This window comes from Pagrus major, chromosome 17 (genome assembly GCF_040436345.1).
Source record: "Pagrus major chromosome 17, Pma_NU_1.0".
Classification (NCBI taxonomy): Eukaryota; Metazoa; Chordata; class Actinopteri; order Spariformes; family Sparidae; genus Pagrus; species Pagrus major.
The window spans coordinates 30,725,868-30,745,538 of NC_133231.1; the positions used below are offsets into that span (position 1 = coordinate 30,725,868).

Here is a 19,671-nt window from a genome sequence, read left to right on the forward strand (position 1 = left end):
CAACAAGAGAACAATGAATACTCAGATGCTTTTTTAAGATTTAGATGACTTTAAAATGATGGCAAAAATGTAAATATTGTATTTAATAATGTATTAACCCCAAAAATGTTACGGAAAGATGAAAATGAGCTTGTATAAAATGACAAAATAAGGATACTCATGTCAACAATTAAAAAAAAATGAAGTTTTACTGTTTTACTTTATGTTTGATGTAACTTTGACTTTTTAAATTTGACGTATATCTCATAATTTTACCTCAGTATTCATTCATGTATTTCTATAATTGCTAATCAATCTTTTTTTCATTTCCTGTGCTTTCACTGAAGTGTTTTATTTTTATTACCTTGACAAAACTGCTGATTCCGACTGTTCGCGAACACAGCTTTTATTTTGTAGCGGAGCCGGAAGTCGAGTGTTCGGCTTTGTTTACATTGATGGCGAGTGCGAGCTGGATGATGTGGGGACCAGCGGCGGGAGAGGAGAGTTTGACAGGCTAGTTTTCCACCTCATATGGCAGCAGTGTCGGTGAAATGTCCGTCTTTCTGGCTGCTGCTGTGCGTCTGCGTCCGGCTGTCCGAGACCAAAAACACCCGGTAAGACCGTCGGTTCCTGTTTCGGCTAGCTGCTAATGTTAGCCTGCTAGCTGTTAGCCGAGCCTGAACACTTAAGGGGAGTTTGTCCAAAACTTGTTCCGCTTTCTTGTAGTAAGGAGGCATTAAAGTTAACGTTAGCTGGATAAAAAGGATATAATATTAAAATGTAAGTGAGCTAATGACCCGGTGTCTTCCTGCGCTTTGTAAACAACTTCATGCTAACACTGGGAAGCTGCCAGCTGTTGAGCAACAGCAGCAGGTAGGATTTAATCTTATCAGAGGACGAAGTTCATGAATGTGACTGACCTCAGACACAACAAGGCCTTTACTGCTCTCATCTCATCACGTACAAGCAACTTAAAAATTCAAATAACGTGAAATAAAACAACTGTTGCTAGTTTATTTAGCTTCGTCTTTAACATTGGTCGCATTCTGTCGTCTGCACGTAATTACTGCCGTGTTTTGATGGTTTTTAACGGCAGATAATAAATGTTTCAGACCAAACTTTTGGTCGCAAGATGAGTCCTGTCATCACGTTTCGGTTTCACTCATCAAGGAACTGACATTTTGTGTGAAAAGGCTGCTGCAGCTTGAAACTGTGGCCACAAGATGGCGCCGTGGACACAAGATGGCGCCGCTGGATGATACACTCAGTCTGCTTTCAGAAACCATCTTCTCTTACGTAATAAAAACCATTACACTTATATGAAATACAAACATTTACATGAAGCTCTTCAGTAGAGGCACTGCTGAATATTTAATGAGTGTGTTTATTGTTAAGAGCATCATTTACGAATTAAATTGATCCCAAGACATCATGATCTGGGCTGTTTACCAGCTCAGCTTAACAATTTCCTTGAAATAAAACCCCACCCGGCTCTGTTAATAAGCACAGCACACCATAAGTGCTTGTGTCAATAAAGTAATCAAACTATAGAACATGAACGAATGTGCAAAATAAAATCCATAGCAAAGAAACTCAGCACATCTACTTCTGATACCTCCGTGTCTGTCCTTGGCCTGCAGGCAGCCATGCCATGTGTGGTCCTGACATTGCAGTTGCATAACAGTTGACTGGTCCCCCTGTAGTGACCTCAGTCTGACCTCAGCCTGAACTTGTTTGTGTGTTTTCTGGTTTGTAAATGGTTAATTGACTGCAGTTCAAGTCATTCAGTTTTAGGAATGCTACCATGAGGTGTTCAGATTGTTAAAAAAAAAACATGCAGCGTCTTCCGTCTGACATTGAGTTACCAGATTAATGCAAAAGAAACCTCAGTGATTATCTTTATTTCTGGAGCGTCACAGCAAAACAGAGTTGCAGCATTCTCCTAAACAACTGAAGTAGCTGGAGACTTAAAAAAAACAACCTGAAAAAACATAAAATGGCTCCGTACAGCTCGTCTGCTGTAATCCAAGTGTCCAGAAGCCCTGAGATCCCAAATTGATTTGAACAGACGACTTTTATGGAGCCTTTTAATGTTCTTTTCGTTGTTGTTTTTCCATTTTAAATCAAGTCTCCAGCTACTTCTGTTGTTTAGGAGAATGCTGCAACGCTGTTTTACTGTGAAGCTCCAAAAATAGACTAGATAATGTTCCTTCAAACCAGATCCCAACACTGTGATTTTTCTAATAAGTGATATGCATGTATGTTTGGTTGATCCTGCAACAGTTTTTCTCTGCAAAACTACAAGCCAAAACAAGTTAACATGAGAGAAAATCACCCTCCATTTTCTGTCCCGTTAAATGGATCATGGTGTTCTTCCAATTTAAATATGTCATCTCAAAGTCCTTTAGTTTGACCTTTGAGAAATCTAAACAGAAAAGCTTCTTGTTAAATACACAACATTCATTGTCAGTCTTTCCTAATCAAGTAGAGCCGCCTCCAGGACGAACCAGCGTCGAGTTGTAGCATCACAAAAAGAGAAACACGCTGTGAAAGTTAAACATTGAAGTAACGAGGAGGCTTTGGAGCGATATGGATTGTTTTTACACACGAGTCCTGAGAGAAACCACAGCGAAAACACATTCCTTCATGTGATGAAACCAGATTTGAGGCTATGTGATGAAATCTACAGTCAACATGCAGACTGAAACAACACAGGATTTATTTATCAGCACTGAAAACATATCTTCACTCCCACAGCATCTCCCAGAGGGTTTCACTAGTTATTTTGAGCTCTTTAAGGGTTGTGGGAATGTGTTTCTTCCTTACAGAGGTCTCTTGGGGTGTTGTGGGCATCTTAAGTTGGGCTCATTATTATTTTTTTTCTTGTTTCTCTTTACATTCAGTTAACTCGTTTCTCTCTCCGTGTAGAGTCTCTATGGACGATGACCTCCTCTTGCCGTACACCCACGGCCACGGCCCCTCCCACTCTCATCGCCATGTCAGGGACTGTCAGTCCGTCGTTCATGGCAACACCACCCATGAGAGCAGGCCCGCCAGTAACCACAGCGTGCTGCCGGTGGCCGAGTCCACGGTGTTTGTGTCGGACGTGCCGGGAAGCTCCAGATGGGTTTACGGTCAGCGAGCGAGTCACACAGAATAACTTTATTGACAAAGTGCAGAGAGTCTGTGTTAAACCTGGATGTGATTTGTGTTTGATCAACCTCTGATTTATTGATCCTCTGTTTATTTATTTACTCCCTGACCTCTGATCCATTTATACAAACTGACTGTTTACAAAGAGCGTCATTTGTCAGCTGCTGTAGGTTGAAAATAGGAATTTAATTAAACTTAATAATTTTTATGTACTGAGGTGAGAGGACGCTGCTTAATGCTTTAATTCTGATCCGTCTGACTTGGTGTCACTGAAGCAGCAGAATCTATTTCATCTTTGTTCCCAGGTCACATGACGGTGGTCCACGACCCGCTGAGGACGGTGTCAGTGTTGGAGCCGGGCGGGCCGGGCGGCTGCGGGATGAATCAGAGGGCCACTGTGGAGGAAACAGCCCAGGCTGCCGGGTGTCTTTACGCCCAGAACGCCGGCTTCTTCAACACAGGGAAGGGCCAGTGTCTGGGCAACGTGGTGAGCGACGGCAGGAAGGTGCAGGACAGCGGCGGAGTGCAGAACGCCCAGTTTGGGATCAGGAGGGACGGCACGCTGGTGTTCGGGTAAGACAGTAGTTCCCAAACTTTTTCTGCCAGGACCCACTTTTGTAGATAACAATATTTTCAAGCTTTTATTTTGATAAGTCACGGAGCTATCATCAGTGCTGCAGCGTGTTAGAAACTACATTTTACATAAACACAAACTACTTTCAGTCCCGTCTCTCTGACCGTCTGCAGCTGACCTCTTTCTGAAATGTCTCCTCACGCCTCACCGTGCAGCCGTCCTCCTCTCAGGTGTTATCTAAAAAAAAAAAAAAAACACATTTGCAATTTAGTGACTTCCTGTCCGCATCGGCCAGTAACTTCTGGTTCAGTTTAATGAGCTACAGTCCATAGATGATGCGTTCATGTCGACATGACTCTCTGTTGCACCAGTACAACCAATCCAACCTGCTTTCAGAGTGAAAGAGAAACAACATCTTCCTCTTTTTATTTTGCTCATTAAAAATTAACCAAGCATTCAAAACAGGCTGCTGACGGATCATTCCAACGATAACTCAGCATCTGTCCCCGGGGTTGGATCTGGATATTTATATTGCCACTGTAAGGCCACCTCTTACCCACCACATAAACAAACACAGTTTATCTACACACCATGAAAAAGTCAATTCGACTTGTTTGTTTGGTACCTGAGGTCAGTCATCGCTGGAATTCCTCCATGATGCAACAGTCGGTGGGTGTTTGGGTCAAATATTCAGAGAAAGCTGAAACCACAAGCTTGATACAACCAGTCATTGTGCTGCCTGGTCCGTCTGTGTGAAACATGCCAGTCGGGCTAATAACAAACCTGCGTCTAATTTAAAATAAAAAATGTTGCTTCATCCACAAACTTTTGTGGCCGTGTGGTGCAACGGTCGGAGTTTGTTTACTCCACCTGGTAAAAGTGACCCATTCACTCGTGGCACAGGTTAGACGTGTGTTTAAACCTGGAAATTAATCTGTTAGAAATCAGTTTTCTGCCTCTGGTCCTGTACCTGCCGACCTATATATGGAGATTCACCTGGAGTGCTCAGGCTGCCCGGTATTTCAAAATAAAAACATAACAAGTACTCAGATTAACTTAAATACTGATACTGATACTGTAGTCAAACTAATTCAGATCCAGACATTCTTCAAAACAACACACCAGCAAAATAACTAAATGTTTGAATTATTAAATATTAAAAAACAGTAAATAGCTCCAACAAAAATGCTCATTATTTGGTAGGAAATCGATATTACTTGTGTGTGTATGTGTCCTCTGTATGTAAAATCTACAGAAGAGTATTAAAGCCAGGGGGGAGAAAAGTCGACCTTTTGAGACATCATCAAACAAACACATATGACCGCCTCAACAAAATGCCTCGTGCAGATGAAAAACTGTACTTCAGAATCGGCTTTAGTAACAAGGACATTATTTCTCTTTTAGCTCATAAACACAGCGTAGTTGTCAGTATGAGGACTTTGAGATTGTAACACTACACACAGAACGTCACACTCCAAGGATGTAGTGATGGCAGCGACCGGAGGCTCAGGCAGCTCGCATAGCTGTCAGTCGCTCCCCGAACTGGATTTGATGGACCAGAAGAGTCGACTTTATTCTTGAAGTGCATGATGAAAAAAAAAGTCCTCCTTATTTTTTCCTCATCCCTGGTCCTGACATTCAAATATTAAACTAACAGGATTAATAGCTGCGCTGCATTGATGGTGTCGTGGCCTTAAAACTGTTCACACTGGCTCTCTGACCCGACTCACCGGGACACGACTATACAGCAGAGATATCATTAATGTTAGTAGCTTCACCTGAACTCTTCCTGGTTTGACAACCACATCCAAGTGTTTGCTGTGAAAAAGGCCCACAGAAAAACAAGCTGGCTGACTGAAGCTCAGTGTCACTTCAAGTGAACGAGGCCGAGATTAAAACTGGAACACGTGAAGCTGTTGTGCAGAGATCCAGATGTCAGACCAGGACAGTCGTTTAACTCGCTGGTTGGAGAGACTTGTTGTGGATCACATCATTTTGTTGAGTGGAGTTTTTTGCCATTACAACAAACTTGGTTAGAGCTCAAAGTGCAGGGCAGACAGGGCAGCAATCTAACTACCAACCATCACACAAACAAAACATAATACAATCCCATCAGTGCCAGGTCACCAGCTAGTTTCACTGTCCGACCAGACTGATACTGTAGTTGTATTTATGAAGAAGTCTTTCGGCTGCTGTTATTTAAGGTCAGGTGATATAAGGTGAGGTGATTCCTCCCCCTGAGCTGAGGTAACGTCGTCGGAGTATAAATAACCGGAGGGGTCACAGAGTTGTGTAACTGCACCTTTGGTATCACGCCAGGTGCAAACACATCAGTTTGAACAACTTAATCAAAGTTACCAAAATTAGAGTCACAGAGCTGCAGTGTCATTTATGTTGCATTTATTAATACTGTTAACTGGCCAATATTTCCATTCACCAGTTTTCTTTCAGTCGTTCGGTATCGTATCAGCTGCAGTATTACTCAAGAATATCTGCTGTGTATAAAATACATCTCTGTTTCTAGCAGCAGTTGCATTTCTACATGTAAACACATATTCTGTATATAGTTTAGAGCCTGACCTATGTGCAGATTTTGGGACTGATAAGGGAGTAAAACTTCCTATATCAATATATCGGCCGAGATACACAGTTTTTTTTTTTTTGCAGTGATCCCGTAAGTGTGGTTATCAAACACTTCTGACAAAACTATGTGTTGGAGGCAGGATACTTTACAGTTTAACAGTGAACTTTATTGCCTAAAACGACATCAGTGCACCGAAACAGTAAACTTAATGTAAATGTAATAATTATAAATCACCCCAAGCATCGTTCTCCTGTTGTGGTTTTTCACAAAGTTTTCACATCGGCCGATACCGATATATTTATTTATTTATATTTATATTTTTATTAACTCCTACTTCTTATTGTGTTCTCTGTGTATATCTCTACATATTAAACTCTCTCTATAGTGGAATATTTCTATTCTGGAAGGAGCAACTGTAACGTACCAGTTTCCCCCCGGGGATCAATAAAGTCTTTCTGATTCTGATTCTCGACTGTCCGACTGGATTTGTAAAGGTCAACAGGTCACCATCGCTGATAACTGCCCTCGACTTCAGTGATCAATGAAAAGTTAGTTGTGATCGATTTTTGATTTGGAAGTGAAACAGAGACACCCCGAGGCTCAATGCTAGTAAATATTCTCTGATTCCAGCTTCTTCAATGTGAATATGTTCTGGTTTCTTTCCTCCTCTATGACAGTAAACTGAATATCTTTGGGTTCGGGACAAAAACAAGACTTTTGAGGACGACATATTCGTCTACTGGAAACACTGACTTTATAGACCGAACAACCAATCAGTTAATCGAGAAAATAATCACTAGTTGCATCACTGTTATAAAATGGTGATAAACATTCAGAAATTGAGATGTCTTCTCCTTCCAGGTATCTGTCACAGGAAGATGTTTCGGACCAGTCCAACCCGTTCGTCCAGCTGGTCAGCGGTGTGGTGTGGCTGCTGAGGAACGGCGAAGTTTACATCAACCAGAGTCTGACGGCCGAGTGTGACAAGACGCAGGAGACGGGTACGCACAGTATATTCACTTTCACAGAGCAGAACACTAAACAGGAGGAGTCTGCACGGTTTCTGACACTACAGGAGTTTATATGGCAGTTAATGATAACAGGAGATGGAAAAATTAACCAGTAAGATAAAAAACGCTGCTGACAGAGAGGTTGAGATCAAGTTTATCTGTTGTATGAAGTTAGTTTCCGCATGCAAGTTGCCAAAATAACAAAATCTGTCAGTAAACCAGTTTCCTGGAACAAGGTTTTCTCTGAATTCCAGTTCAACAGACTGAGTTACAATAACTCATCAGTAGAGTCCCGCCCCCTCGTCCAGGATCAGTTCACCTGACCCCAGCACAGACTGGGAGGCAGAAACTGGATCAGCTTCAGTTCACCAGTAATTATGCGTCTCCATCAGAGCGCTGCTACGCCGTTTGCATAACACGGAAACTCGTCTGTGACCTGACGTGACTCCGTCGCACCACCAACACACAACAGTGTCAAGAAACTGTGTCACCAGCCAAAGAACGCAGCAAGTCTCCGAACGTAATACGCCTTTATTGTTACACACAGAGCAGGGATAGAAACACACACACCCACACACACACACAGGTAAAGTAAATAAGGATGAGTTTCCCAGAACTGATCTGTCATTGTTGACATGATGCTGAAACCTGACCTCGGCTTTGTATGAACTCCTTATCGGGGTCGAAGATCTCTGTGTACACCTACTGTTGGCACGGTGTCGCGTATTTGGAACAACAAGCCGTGGATGCAGCGATAAACTGATTTCACTATTAACCGTCGTTTAAAACCTCACAGTACTTTAACTGTTCGTACTCTCAAGAAAAGGGACGTTATGGCACATTATTTTTCTATTAACAACTGTTGAACACTAAAGGAACATTAAACCAACAAAGAGAATTGTCTGCACAGCTGTCAGGCTGCACTGTCTATAAATTAATGCTCACCAAAAATGGCACGTAAGGTTCAAGGTTCGTTTATTTATCATTAAACAACACCTGGGCTGCGAAACAAAACTGAGTTTGAGTCCCTTAATGCTGCATCACAGAAAAACTCAGACCAAACAAACCATTTTATAGAGAGGAGTGTGGAGGATGAATCTGTGCTCTGGTGGTACTGCAGCAGATGCTTCTGTATCTTGTGCCAGATGACAGCAGAGTGAACCGACTGTGGCTGGGACAGGTGTTGTCTGTTAGTGTCTTTTTGGATGTTCTGGGTTGTTTTTAATCACCTGCTTTCTGTCCCGCACCGAGCATGATCCATGCCAAGACACCTGCACAGGAGATGTGTTTAATTTCTTCCTTTCCTTTTTGCTAAAATTGCTCTTTGACATGATTGTTTGTTTAATTAAAAACTGCTCGTGTTATTTAATACATCCAGAGTGTTGTGAAATAAATGAATCTCGTTATATTCGTGAAAACATGAAACCAGGATTGTTCCTCAGACTAGAATTGTACAGAATAAGAGCCCGACAATGTCACAATGTTCGATAAGCACATTTGAGGGATCACTGCAAAAAATGTGTGTATATCGGCCGATATATTGATATCTTTCTGAATGTTTTACTCCTTGATATCCCTATCAGGCCCCTAAAACTGCATATCGGTCGGCAAATTCTGAAGTACTTTCTGTATGACAGTGATTCTCCAACCCGTTGTCCCAATTATCCAATCAGCACACGTCTGGATCGTTCAGGCTGTCAGGTATTGTCTCTGGACACCTGTTAAAGGTGTAGTCCACCTGTTTTATAACATTCTGCTCCTACAACACTGTCGGACTCATGACGGGTCGCTAAAAAAAGCAAGGATGAAGATGCAGCCGAGCCAGAGATATCCTCTTTCTTGTCAAAACCTGGTGCCTACATTACCCACAATGCAATCCAACCACTGACAGTTTGAACATAGATTTAGATGTGGACTGTGGATTTGATCCCCCATCACTTGAGGAAGGGATTTCTTGCAGCCAGTTTGAACAGGAGGAATAATAACAGGGACCAGCAGCTCTTTAGTTTTTCACGTGGGTGTGCGAGTGTTGTTCTTCTAAAACAGACTTTTATAAAATGTGCCTGACTTTGTATTTGATCGTTCTAGCAGCTCCTTCAGCCCTCTTTCTTTAACAAAAGGGTAACGAGAGACTCCTTTTTCTCGTACTCTCACAGGGAACTTCCGCACTTTCGTGGACGTGGTGTCGGCCCGGACGGCGGTGGGCCACGACGCTGAGGGCAAACTGATCCTGTTTCAGATCGACGGACAGACTGGAGTAAGAGGGTAAGAGCTGGAGGATGGTTTTACCTGATGCTTTTATCCAGAGCAGCTGCCTCCTGTTCTCTACTAAATATCCACTCAGCTAGATGAAAGAAATGGAAGTATTTTTATATATTTATTTTCTTTATTGACACACAGAGTAAGTGGATGAAACAGTTGATGTCCCTCCTGGGAGGAGACAAGGAGCAGACACAGATGTGAATGAGAGAAAACATATGATAATTTATTCCATCAACACAAAGTGACTCACTGGCCTTTGACTCAATACAAAGTGCCCCAAGTAGGAGTAAAATATGCAGGGTGTGATTTGTCAGGCCTGTTGTTGCAAGGACACAAACGACCACTGTGACTGAAAACAACATAACAACGGTCAGAAAGACTGAGTTGGACGGATGTACAGGGACACTTCACCCCACATCAGAAATACTTATTTATACACCTGTTGTTCTGTTTATCTGTCTAGATTGTTTTGTTGCGAGTCGCAGAGACGTAGAGCTGTCAGCCTTCTCTCATATATAGTGGAGCGAGATGACACTCGGCGTTTTGAAACACATTTCAAAAACTCAACAGCATTTTCTCCTTCCAGAAATCATGACCAGGTTACTCAAGATAATCCACAGAGCTTTGTTGTGAGCAGATTCATGCAGGAACTTCTTTCTTTCGGTATCACCACACAGAAGGATGCGTGCATCTGCTCACGGACGAGGAGCTAACGCTTGTGACAACATGGGATGAATACATTAATGGCGTTCCTCCGCGGCTTACGTTAGTTACCCTGGTTAGCTGGTCCATTGGTAGACGCACGCTTCCGTCTCGCTGGTGGTACGAAAAGAAAATTGTATCTACATGAAATACTGAGATAAGATGGCAGAAGGTGCCAGAGAGGATGGAGAATATGAGCAGAAAAGCAAAATGCATTTTAATCTCCTAAAGTGTTTGTGAGTGGAGCTGATACACTAACAGGCTGATGTGACCCCAACCCACTAAGATCTCTCCACCAATCGATTGTATTGATCTGACTTCCCCTCCACCCTCAGGGCAGCAACCCTGCCGACCTGCAGCAGCCCTTGAGATTGATGTGTTGGCGTTAATGATCTGACTGTTAGAAGCACAACAAGCTGACATGTCTGAACGTGGATGGTGACCTCTGTAAATCTCCGCTCGATATCAGGCCACCAGCCGCTCAATAAACCGTGTCAGCTCGGACAAAACGCACGCCGACCCTCGTGGATCACATCGGTCTGAACTCTTTGTTTCCACTTTGTGTATACGACAGTCACATTGAAGCAGTCGTTGGCATCGATGTTCTTGTTCTCAGGCTCCGTCCAACAACACTCACACAAGATGTATGACATGTCCTGTCCATGTCTGCACACAGAGCACATGTCACTTCATTTTGACCTGATTGTTTACATGCTTACTCCTTTTTAGATTAAGATTAAGCTGTCAACAATTCTCCATCTTTTCAATAGATAAACATTACAAAAATCTGCAGTGCCTGACACATTTGTTATCTACAGTAATATTGTTTTCACATGGCAGCTTTAAGCTAAGACATTTATTGACCCTGCTGCTCACACCTGTCTCAGAGCTGGACGGTAAAGTTGACGGAGCCTCCTCAGATCTTGGCTGATTCGCTGTGTTCGCTGTAACAGTTAATATTTATGGCTGTAGATGTGATTAGTGGTTGTTGTGAACCAGAAGTCTCGTCCAGTTCGTGTTTCACAGCAGGTTCATAAAATCTGTGCCCCGAGATGTCTGTTAAGATAAGTAACGTTAGCCTGATGTCTTAAATATCTTCTATTTGCGATATATTAAATGGACCAGCTGTCCAACTACTACACTGCAAGAAAGAATAAAAAGATGTTTCTGTTTGTCTCCAGTGTTTCTGTTTCACTCTGAACTCAGTTTCTTGTTACGTTGTGTCTCTGAGCAGTATGAGTCTTTGGGAGGTGGCCGAGTTCCTGAAGAAGTACGGAGTCGTCAACGCCATAAATCTGGATGGAGGCGGGTCTTCTACCTACGTGACGGATGGCTCATTAGCCAGCTACCCCTCTGATCACTGGTGAGCCAGTTAAAGAAAAGTTCCCCCATAAATGAATATCTCCTCCCTCCCTCTGATGGAAAGTCGGGAGAAGTTTCGTCGTTCACAAAACATTTCTGTAGCTTCACAGCGACAATGACTGGAACAACTGGAGTAGCTTGGAGCTTGAAGATAAAACCTTATTAACAGCCCTTCTTCTTGCAAACTTTTGTAGAAATGTTGCTGCTTAGCTCAAAGTGTTAATGTTTTTGTTGACTTCCCCCTCTGCTGACAGTAAACCAGACGGCAGGTGGCGCTGTGCTCGGCCCGTCTCCACCATCCTGTGCGTTCACCAGCGGCGCTGCCAGCCGGCGAACTGCAGCGGACACGGAGACTGTGTGGACGGACGCTGTCGGTGTCAGGACGGCTGGCAGGGCGCCGCCTGCGACTCTCTGGTGTGTCAGCCGCCAGCCTGCGGCCTCCACGGTGTCTGCACTGCCGGTAAGTGTGGAGGTGGAGCTCAGCTGCCGCAGTTGGTGGAGAACCAGAAAACAAGTGTGTTTATGCCTCTGAGGCGGCGTTAACTGTGGCTGGAGGGCATCATCTGTCCATCCCGTCCCATTCTTGTGAACACGATATCTCAAGAACACGTTGAGGGAATTTCTTCAGATTTGGAATAAACTTCCACTTGGACTCAAAGAGAAACTGATTATAATTCGTAATATTCTGCAACAAATGTTCTGGCTGTTCTTCAACAACCTGACTAGTGCGCAGAGGCAAACAAAAGTTTTTCAATATCAGGAGGGGAAGAAATAGTATCGGAAAAATCTCTTTTTATTGTGTGTATTTTTATTTAGCACTTTATTTGACCAGGAAGGTGCCTGGAGTTTTTGGAGGTCTTGCTAATATTCAGTCTACCTCAGTGATATAAATACAAATAAACACCTTATAACTTTACTGTAACAGTTCCACCAAAACCTGATACAACCCTGATTTAAAAAAAAAAGAAGTTTGGACGCTGTGTAAAACATAAATAAAACAGAAACAGGACAGAGACGATATATTTAATGTTCAACCTCATCAGCTTCATTGATTTTTGTAAGTATCTGCTTATTTTTTGGCAGCAACGCGTTTCAATCGAGTAAGAACCGGAGCGACAACAGACGAGACAGCGAGGATGAAACACATGATCGTATAAAACTACTTCTTGTATTTTGTTGAATGCAGGACTTTCACTTGTAACTGAGTATTTCTACACTGCAGTATCACTTCTTTCACTTCCACCACTGGCTGTTGTCTCGTCGTGTATCTGCACTGTTTCATGTGTTTTTGTGTGTCTCCTCTGTGATGCAGATGGTTGTGTCTGTGATGCTGGATGGAGAGGAAAAAACTGCAGCCAAGGTGATCAGGACACACACACACACACACACACACACACAGAGGACCTCACTGACATAACATACGTAGTTTGTTGTCTCTACTTTTTAACCATCAGGTGCCAACACTCAGGAATCTGTTGTGTTTTGCAGAATGTTTGCAACAGTTGTAATCATACTTCCTAGAGGTTGAAAGGTCGCACACTGAGAATCATTTCATCATCATTTTCGTGGGTTAAAGACAGAAACATCTTGTTTTCGAGTCCACAAAACATTTCTGGAGCTTCACAGCAAAACCGTTTTCCCAAACAACTGAAGTAGCTGGAGACTTGTTTTAAAACAGAAAAAAACAACTGAAAAAAACATGAAATGTCTCATACAGCTCGTCTGCTGTAATGTAAGTCTCCAGAAGCCCAAATTGATTTGAAAAGACGTTATTTACACCCTTTGTAAAGCAGAAATCTTCACTGTAGCTGCTAAGCTCAAAGAATTATCAATTCAGTTTGTGATCTCTGGGCTTTTTGGTTGTTTCTCCGTTTTAAATCAAGTCTCCAGCTGCTTCAGGTGTTTAGCAGAACGCTGCAACTCTGTTTTACTGTGAAGCTCCAGAAATGTTCTGTGGACGACGAGACTTCACCTGACTTTATATCATCAGGAGGAGATGATGGCTGAGCCTGACTTTATATCATCAGGAGGAGATGATGGCTGAGCCTGACTTTATATCATCAGGAGGAGATGATGGCTGAGCCTGACTTTATATCATCAGGAGGAGATGATGGCTGAGCCTGACTTTATATCATCAGGAGGAGATGATGGCTGAGCCTGACTTTATATCATCAGGAGGAGATGATGACTGGGTTTTCACATTTTGACTTGGTTTATGACCAGATCACCTGTTAAACTGCAGACAGTCCCTTCCGCCTCAGCTGTACTTTCTGTTTATCGCGTGTTGTCATGCTAACACAAGAAGCTAAGAAAACTAAAAACGTTACAACATTTAGTGATGTCATTGTGAGCCTGTTAGCATTTAGCACAAAGCATCACCGTCACTGTAACACTGTTTTCTTCCTTTATTTAAAGTGTGCATCCCTGGTTTCTATGGTGACGGCTGTAATCAGACCTGCAGCTGTGTCAACGGCGGTTCCTGCGACCCCGTCCACGGACGATGCTCATGCCCCTCTGGTTTCCACGGCAACACATGCGAACAAGGTAGAGCTACGTCGTTAGAGTGGAAACCAACCTCCTCCTCGCCTGGATCCTCTGAACTGTGAAGATTTTGGTTTTATTAAATCATAAAAAGTTCATGTTTCTGTGTGCATCAGTTTGTCCTCTGGGGTTCTTCGGCCCGTCCTGTGCTCAGCAGTGTCACTGTGACGACCTGTGTCCATGCGACCCGCAGACAGGAAGCTGTAACGCCACGCTGCGAGGAGAGACCAACAGCACGTTACACAGAGGTACACACACACACACACAGACACACACTTACACCTTCATTCGCTCATTCAGCTGATCACTGTGATGATTAGCTGCAGGTGTTTCAGCTGAATGAAGGTTTTTGACTCGATTATCTACCTGCAACTGCTTCCTCTTCCTCATTCTCACCCCTATTATAAACTGAGAGGTGATAGAGTGTGTGTGTGTGTGTGTGTGTGTGTGTGTGTGTGTGTGTGTATGTGTGTGTGTGTGTGTGTGTGTGTGTGTGTGTGTGTGTGTGTGTGTGTGCATGCACGCTCTCCTTTAGTAAATGTTTGACTATTTGCATTGAGCAGACGTAAAAACAGTTCAGTCTTTGTTGCCGTCTGTCCAAACAGCCGCACTGTATCGACTCAGCTGGGAGGACTGGAAATGTTGCCGTATACGTCTTAAACTGGTCGTCGCTCTCTGTTCAGTGTTAGACACACAGACACAGTGGAGCCGATCACGACAGTGAACCAAACGAAATGTATGAACATGTTTACATGCTGCAGCTTTCAGATTCTAGAAAGCATGTGACAGAAGAAAAGCTTGAGTCCTAAAGTACACCTACCTGCACTTCAAAAGCTCGCTAATTAACATGTAAGCTAGGCTAATCGCCTCCAGCTCTGTTGTTGAAAGGAGCAGTTTGTAAAATATGAACAGAATTTCAGTTTAAAACATTCAAAAAATGAGTGTAAGTGTGAAGAAACAACAGTGTTGACGTCCTGTCAAAGACGTCTCTGTCGCAGACATGTCTACTGAAGTTAGCATGCTAACCAGCTAGCTCCTAATACAACCCTGTTTTCCTTATAAACAGAAAAATTGTGTTATTTACGCAGCTCCTCCTCTTCTCTTCTCCACAGCTGGACATTGTTTAGCTAAACAGATGTTTACATCTTGGAGACGAGATGAAGAAGCTCACAGAGAGAAGCCTCATCTGTCAGAGTAAGTGTCAAAGGCCCTTCACCTCCGACCTTCTCACCTCTGCTGTCCGTCCTTGATGGTCACAGTTTTGTCATTTTGAGATGTTTTAGCTCAAAATACGACTTCAACACGTTAGACACACATTCCTGATCGTGAGTGACTGAGAAGAAGAACGAGTAGGAAGATTTATTTCTTGCGTCTTTTAGTATTTTGTTCACACAATCACCAGTTTTTCAAGACAAAGAGCTCGTTCAGACCCGGTATTAACATCCATCCTCGGTGATCAAATCACAAGTGTTCAGCCTGTCAGTCAGTTTGGCATTTATTTGCATCTCCAATGACAATTGCAAATAAACACGTCCATCGCTAAAGAAGTTCATGTTGAACATCTGCTGAATTTACAAGAAGGAACAAATAATGAAGAATTACTCAGCGACAGCGTTTCACAAAGTTTATAAAGTTTCTCGTCACTCAGCATCTCACTAAACTGAGACATTTGTTAAGGGAGTCTGGTGATAATTAACATGAAGTGTTTGTTTCCTTCATTTTAAATGTATTGAGTTGAATTAGGAGACAATTTTCTTTGGGCCTTCTTGTAAATTCTGCAAACGTTAAACATGAAGTTCTGTCTTTCTTGATCGTACCGTGCGTCCCGGCGGTGTATCCATTTATTTGCATATAAAGCGGGGAAGTGAGAGCCAATCACAGGTGGTCACTGGAGATGCATGTCAGGACGCATATTAAAGCCAGGTGTAGAAAGTGTGCTGTGAGCTGAGGTGTGAAATTGTCCCATCTGCTGCCGGTCAGTTAATCTCCTCTTCCAGCCTCTTGAACGCACGTTGTTCAGCGGCTCTGTTTTTAAGCTAAACCCTCTGATTCACTATGAAAGTAAAGGACAAAGGAGGACATGAAGGATTTTGAGGATAATCTAAAGTGGAGGTTTTTCTGCAGGATGATGAGAAGTCACAAACAGCAGTGCTACATGTCGCAGTCTGACGTGAGATATTTAACAGAGGACAATGAGTCCTGTCTCCTGCTCTGAATAATGGAGTCCAGACCTGCTTTTGGCTTCATGTCTCTCCTTCACATTCATTTGCCTCCTTAGCTTTCATATGCAAGTGAGGAATTGTTAGCTGTTGCTATGGTTTCTGGAAAGGGGCTTTGTGAACAGGTACTCCGGTCACAGACGGAGGAGAAGGAGGTTTTTCTTTTTAAACATCAGCTGTTTGAACTCTGTTTGACCAAAAGAGGAAAACAGTTTGACCCACACCGGTTCACTGCCGCTCTCCGTGGTGAGACGACAGAAGTTACAGACGAGCGTTCGCTTCGTTCGACTGCTTCTGACGCTCCACATGGTTTATTACACAGAACCATCCGAGCGCTCGTCTTTGGAAACCGTTTGGAAAAAGGACAGTTTAAAACAAAACACGGCAGGATGAACTTAAAATGTGGAAAACGACCAGTGTGTCTGATTTAGGGGCAGAAACAGAGTGAGATATTAATATTTACGTTTTCATTCGTGTATAATCAGCTGAAACTAAGAGTCGTTGTGTTTTCGCGTCCTCTTCCACTGAACCCGCCGTGTTTCTACAGAAGCCAAGAAGGGACAAACTAAACAGAGGCTCTGGAGAGGGACTTTTGGATTTTTCTTGTTTATAGCGACCCCTGTAGGAGGAACCTCCCCACCAGATCCTACACTCTTGACCTTTGAGGCAAAAATGTTGTCTGTTGCCAGTTTAAGAAAATAATTATCAGATTATTTGATGATGAAAATTAAATTAAACTGCAGCTTGACGTTCAGACACTGTAAGAAAAAACATTTTGCTGTCTTTCCAGTCAGATTAACAATAATCTGGTCACGATACACCTCACATCGAGCTCTTTGCTTTACATGATGTCCTCCATGTTTGTAGTTTTTCCTCCTTGAGCTGTAAACCTCGTCTGTCTCTCCTCAGACGTACCTGGCTGATGATCACCTCCGCTCTGGCCTCGCTGCTGTCCCTCAGCCTGCTGGTTCACCTCGTGCGGGCTTGTCGCGGCTCGGTGGCGGTTCACCTCCCCGAACGACGAAACTACTCGTACGTCCCGCTGAACGACATCAACGGAGCCGCTTCACGAGCCGGAGGAGGCGCCGGGAAATCAGGGAAAGGGCCTTTCGCATTGGACGACTCGGACTCTCAGGATGAAATCTGGTCGCCGTCGGGGAGGTCGTAGCTGCCGGGAGGACCAAAGACGACGAGTGAGGACGCTCTGTCATTGCACAAAGAGGAGCAGCTGAGTCTCGATGGACCGACTCGGAGTAACTCTGTTTATTTAATCTTAATCTTGACACATTTCCATCGACAGTCCTGCTGAAATGAAAAGGAAGCTAAAGGACGAAGCACAACAGGTTCGCTCAGCTTTAGTTTACAGATCAGAACTTTAAAACCGATTACGAAAGAAAATCCAGAAAGAGGTGAAAGCTTTATTTTGGATCTGGATGTGTGATTCCCAACTCCAGGTACGGTGTTTTCAACTCGTTCTCATGTAAACTGCTGAACTTTGAATCTCACCAGGGAGCACGTGCAGTTTGTTTTCCAGCGGTCTTTGAGCTTAACTCAGGTTTATCCAGCATCCTGAAGCTGGTGTCACCACGGTAACTTCATCCTGATGTGGACAAAACTAACGATTATACAAAAATGTGACGTGATAAAACCAATAGAGACATTTTTATACACTGATGGATATAAAAAGTACAATGATCGTTTAATTAGCGATATTAGAAACCTTCTTTTCCCGCGATCACTTAAAACTTCTATCAAACAGAACGATTAAAGTTCAACACAACAGCAGCCTTTTAATTAAAGCTGCGTATTAGCTTAGTTCAACAGGCAGCAGCAGAACTGAAACTTCAAACAACCATTGATGGAATAAAGGTACAATTTTCAGGTACTTTACTTGAGTATTTCCATTTTCTGCTACTTTACACTTCCTCTCCAGAGTTTAAAGGCTTTTAATTGTGACGTGTTACCAGTCAGATAGTGTCGTGGGCCGGACGCTGAGCGAGAGGATGTTGCATCAGAGCCAAAGAAGCACATTTTATCGGCAATCTGACAGAAAATTGAATGATACCGATAATCGAAATCATGCTGACACTGACACTGGGGTGCAGGTGAAATGTGGAATAAGACGAGTGTGAAAAAAACACTTAAACAACTTCATAATATGCTGAATTAATATTTGCAAAAAGAAATCGGTGACATGAGCAGGGAAGAAGTTCTGAATCCGGGGTGAGTCGGCATGGACTGGTCTTCATGGACTGATCTTCATGGACTGATGTTTATATATTCTGGTATCATTCTCACTGTTTCTACAGCTTCTCATTTCATCGTCGCTGCGACTGATCCACCTTCACAGCTCCGTCTCATGATTGCTTCATGACGCCTGCTTCATGTTGAGCTCAGTGAATTCAGACTAACTTGATCTCCCGGTCGGTTTTCAACTCGTCGCCACGTAAACGGATGAACTTTGAACTCGAAGCAGGAAGTTGATCATGACGAACTGTTACGGAGGTTTTTATCAGACAGTTTCTTATCAACACAAGGATTTTTAGATGTTTTGTCACAACGCACCGAGCTCCGCGTCTGAATGTAAAATAACTGTGAGGTTAATGTGCTAAATTTTGAGTCATCAGGTGTAAAAAAGTAAAGAAGCACATTTTTCTTCATTGTCGAGATGCCGCAAATCTTTGGTCAGTTTGAACTTGTCTGTAGAAATGTGCCAACTTTGTATCTCATCAAGATTTCTTACTGTTCATTAAAAAAGTCTTTATATTGTCATTTGTGAATGTCACCAAACTCCTGATGTGTCTCTGACAGGTTTTTTCTGCCTGTTGTAAAGATGAAAATAAATCAGGATTCAGTTTTGACCACTGAAAGATGAATCTGTCCCTGGTTTGTTTCTGCGTTCACCGGACTTTTCTGAAGGGGATTCGTGTTGACAAACTGCATCGACGCTGCACTGAACCAAAAATAAGAGCTAAAAGTCTGCTAACGTGTTAGCGACTCAGAAAGCTAAATTGTTTTCTGATCTGCTGCTTCTCTACTCGGAGGTCTTTTCCACTTCCCAGACAAACGTTTAAGTTTCGGCGTGACGGCAACAACCAGAAGAGACAATGTTGTTCCTTTAAATTAAAAGACATTTTCTCAGCTTCATTAATCTAATCTGGACTTTATCTACCTCAGATATACTCTGTGCTTAATGCTAACCTGGTAGCATAACAACTGAATGAGCTAACAGAAACAGTGGTAACACACTACTGCTGCTGTGAGTAAAACCTGCTTCACCTTGGA

At 43.0% G+C, this 19,671-nt stretch overlaps 1 protein-coding gene across 1 annotated transcript; it reads left to right on the top strand.

Annotated features, from left to right (window-relative positions):
• Positions 1–417: 417 nt before the first annotated feature.
• Positions 418–19,262, top strand: LOC141011743 (N-acetylglucosamine-1-phosphodiester alpha-N-acetylglucosaminidase-like). The gene is made up of 12 exons (XM_073485008.1): positions 418–593; positions 2,908–3,113; positions 3,438–3,705; positions 7,152–7,291; positions 9,457–9,565; positions 11,499–11,627; positions 11,881–12,086; positions 12,939–12,986; positions 14,042–14,170; positions 14,284–14,415; positions 15,280–15,361; positions 17,296–19,262. The coding sequence occupies exons 1-12, from the start codon at positions 511–513 to the stop codon at positions 17,552–17,554; spliced, it is 1,791 nt and encodes a 596-aa protein (XP_073341109.1). The 5' UTR covers positions 418–510; the 3' UTR covers positions 17,555–19,262.
• Positions 19,263–19,671: the final 409 nt, after the last annotated feature.

Excerpts from the sequence above, each read along its gene's own strand:
- LOC141011743 (XM_073485008.1), top strand. The coding sequence starts at position 511 with ATGGCAGCAGTGTCGGTGAAATGTCCGTCTTTCTGGCTGCTGCTGTGC. Across the intron at positions 7,292-9,456 it reads TGACAAGACGCAGGAGACGG|GGAACTTCCGCACTTTCGTG; the intron begins GTACGCACAGTA and ends GTACTCTCACAG. Across the intron at positions 9,566-11,498 it reads GGACAGACTGGAGTAAGAGG|TATGAGTCTTTGGGAGGTGG; the intron begins GTAAGAGCTGGA and ends GTCTCTGAGCAG.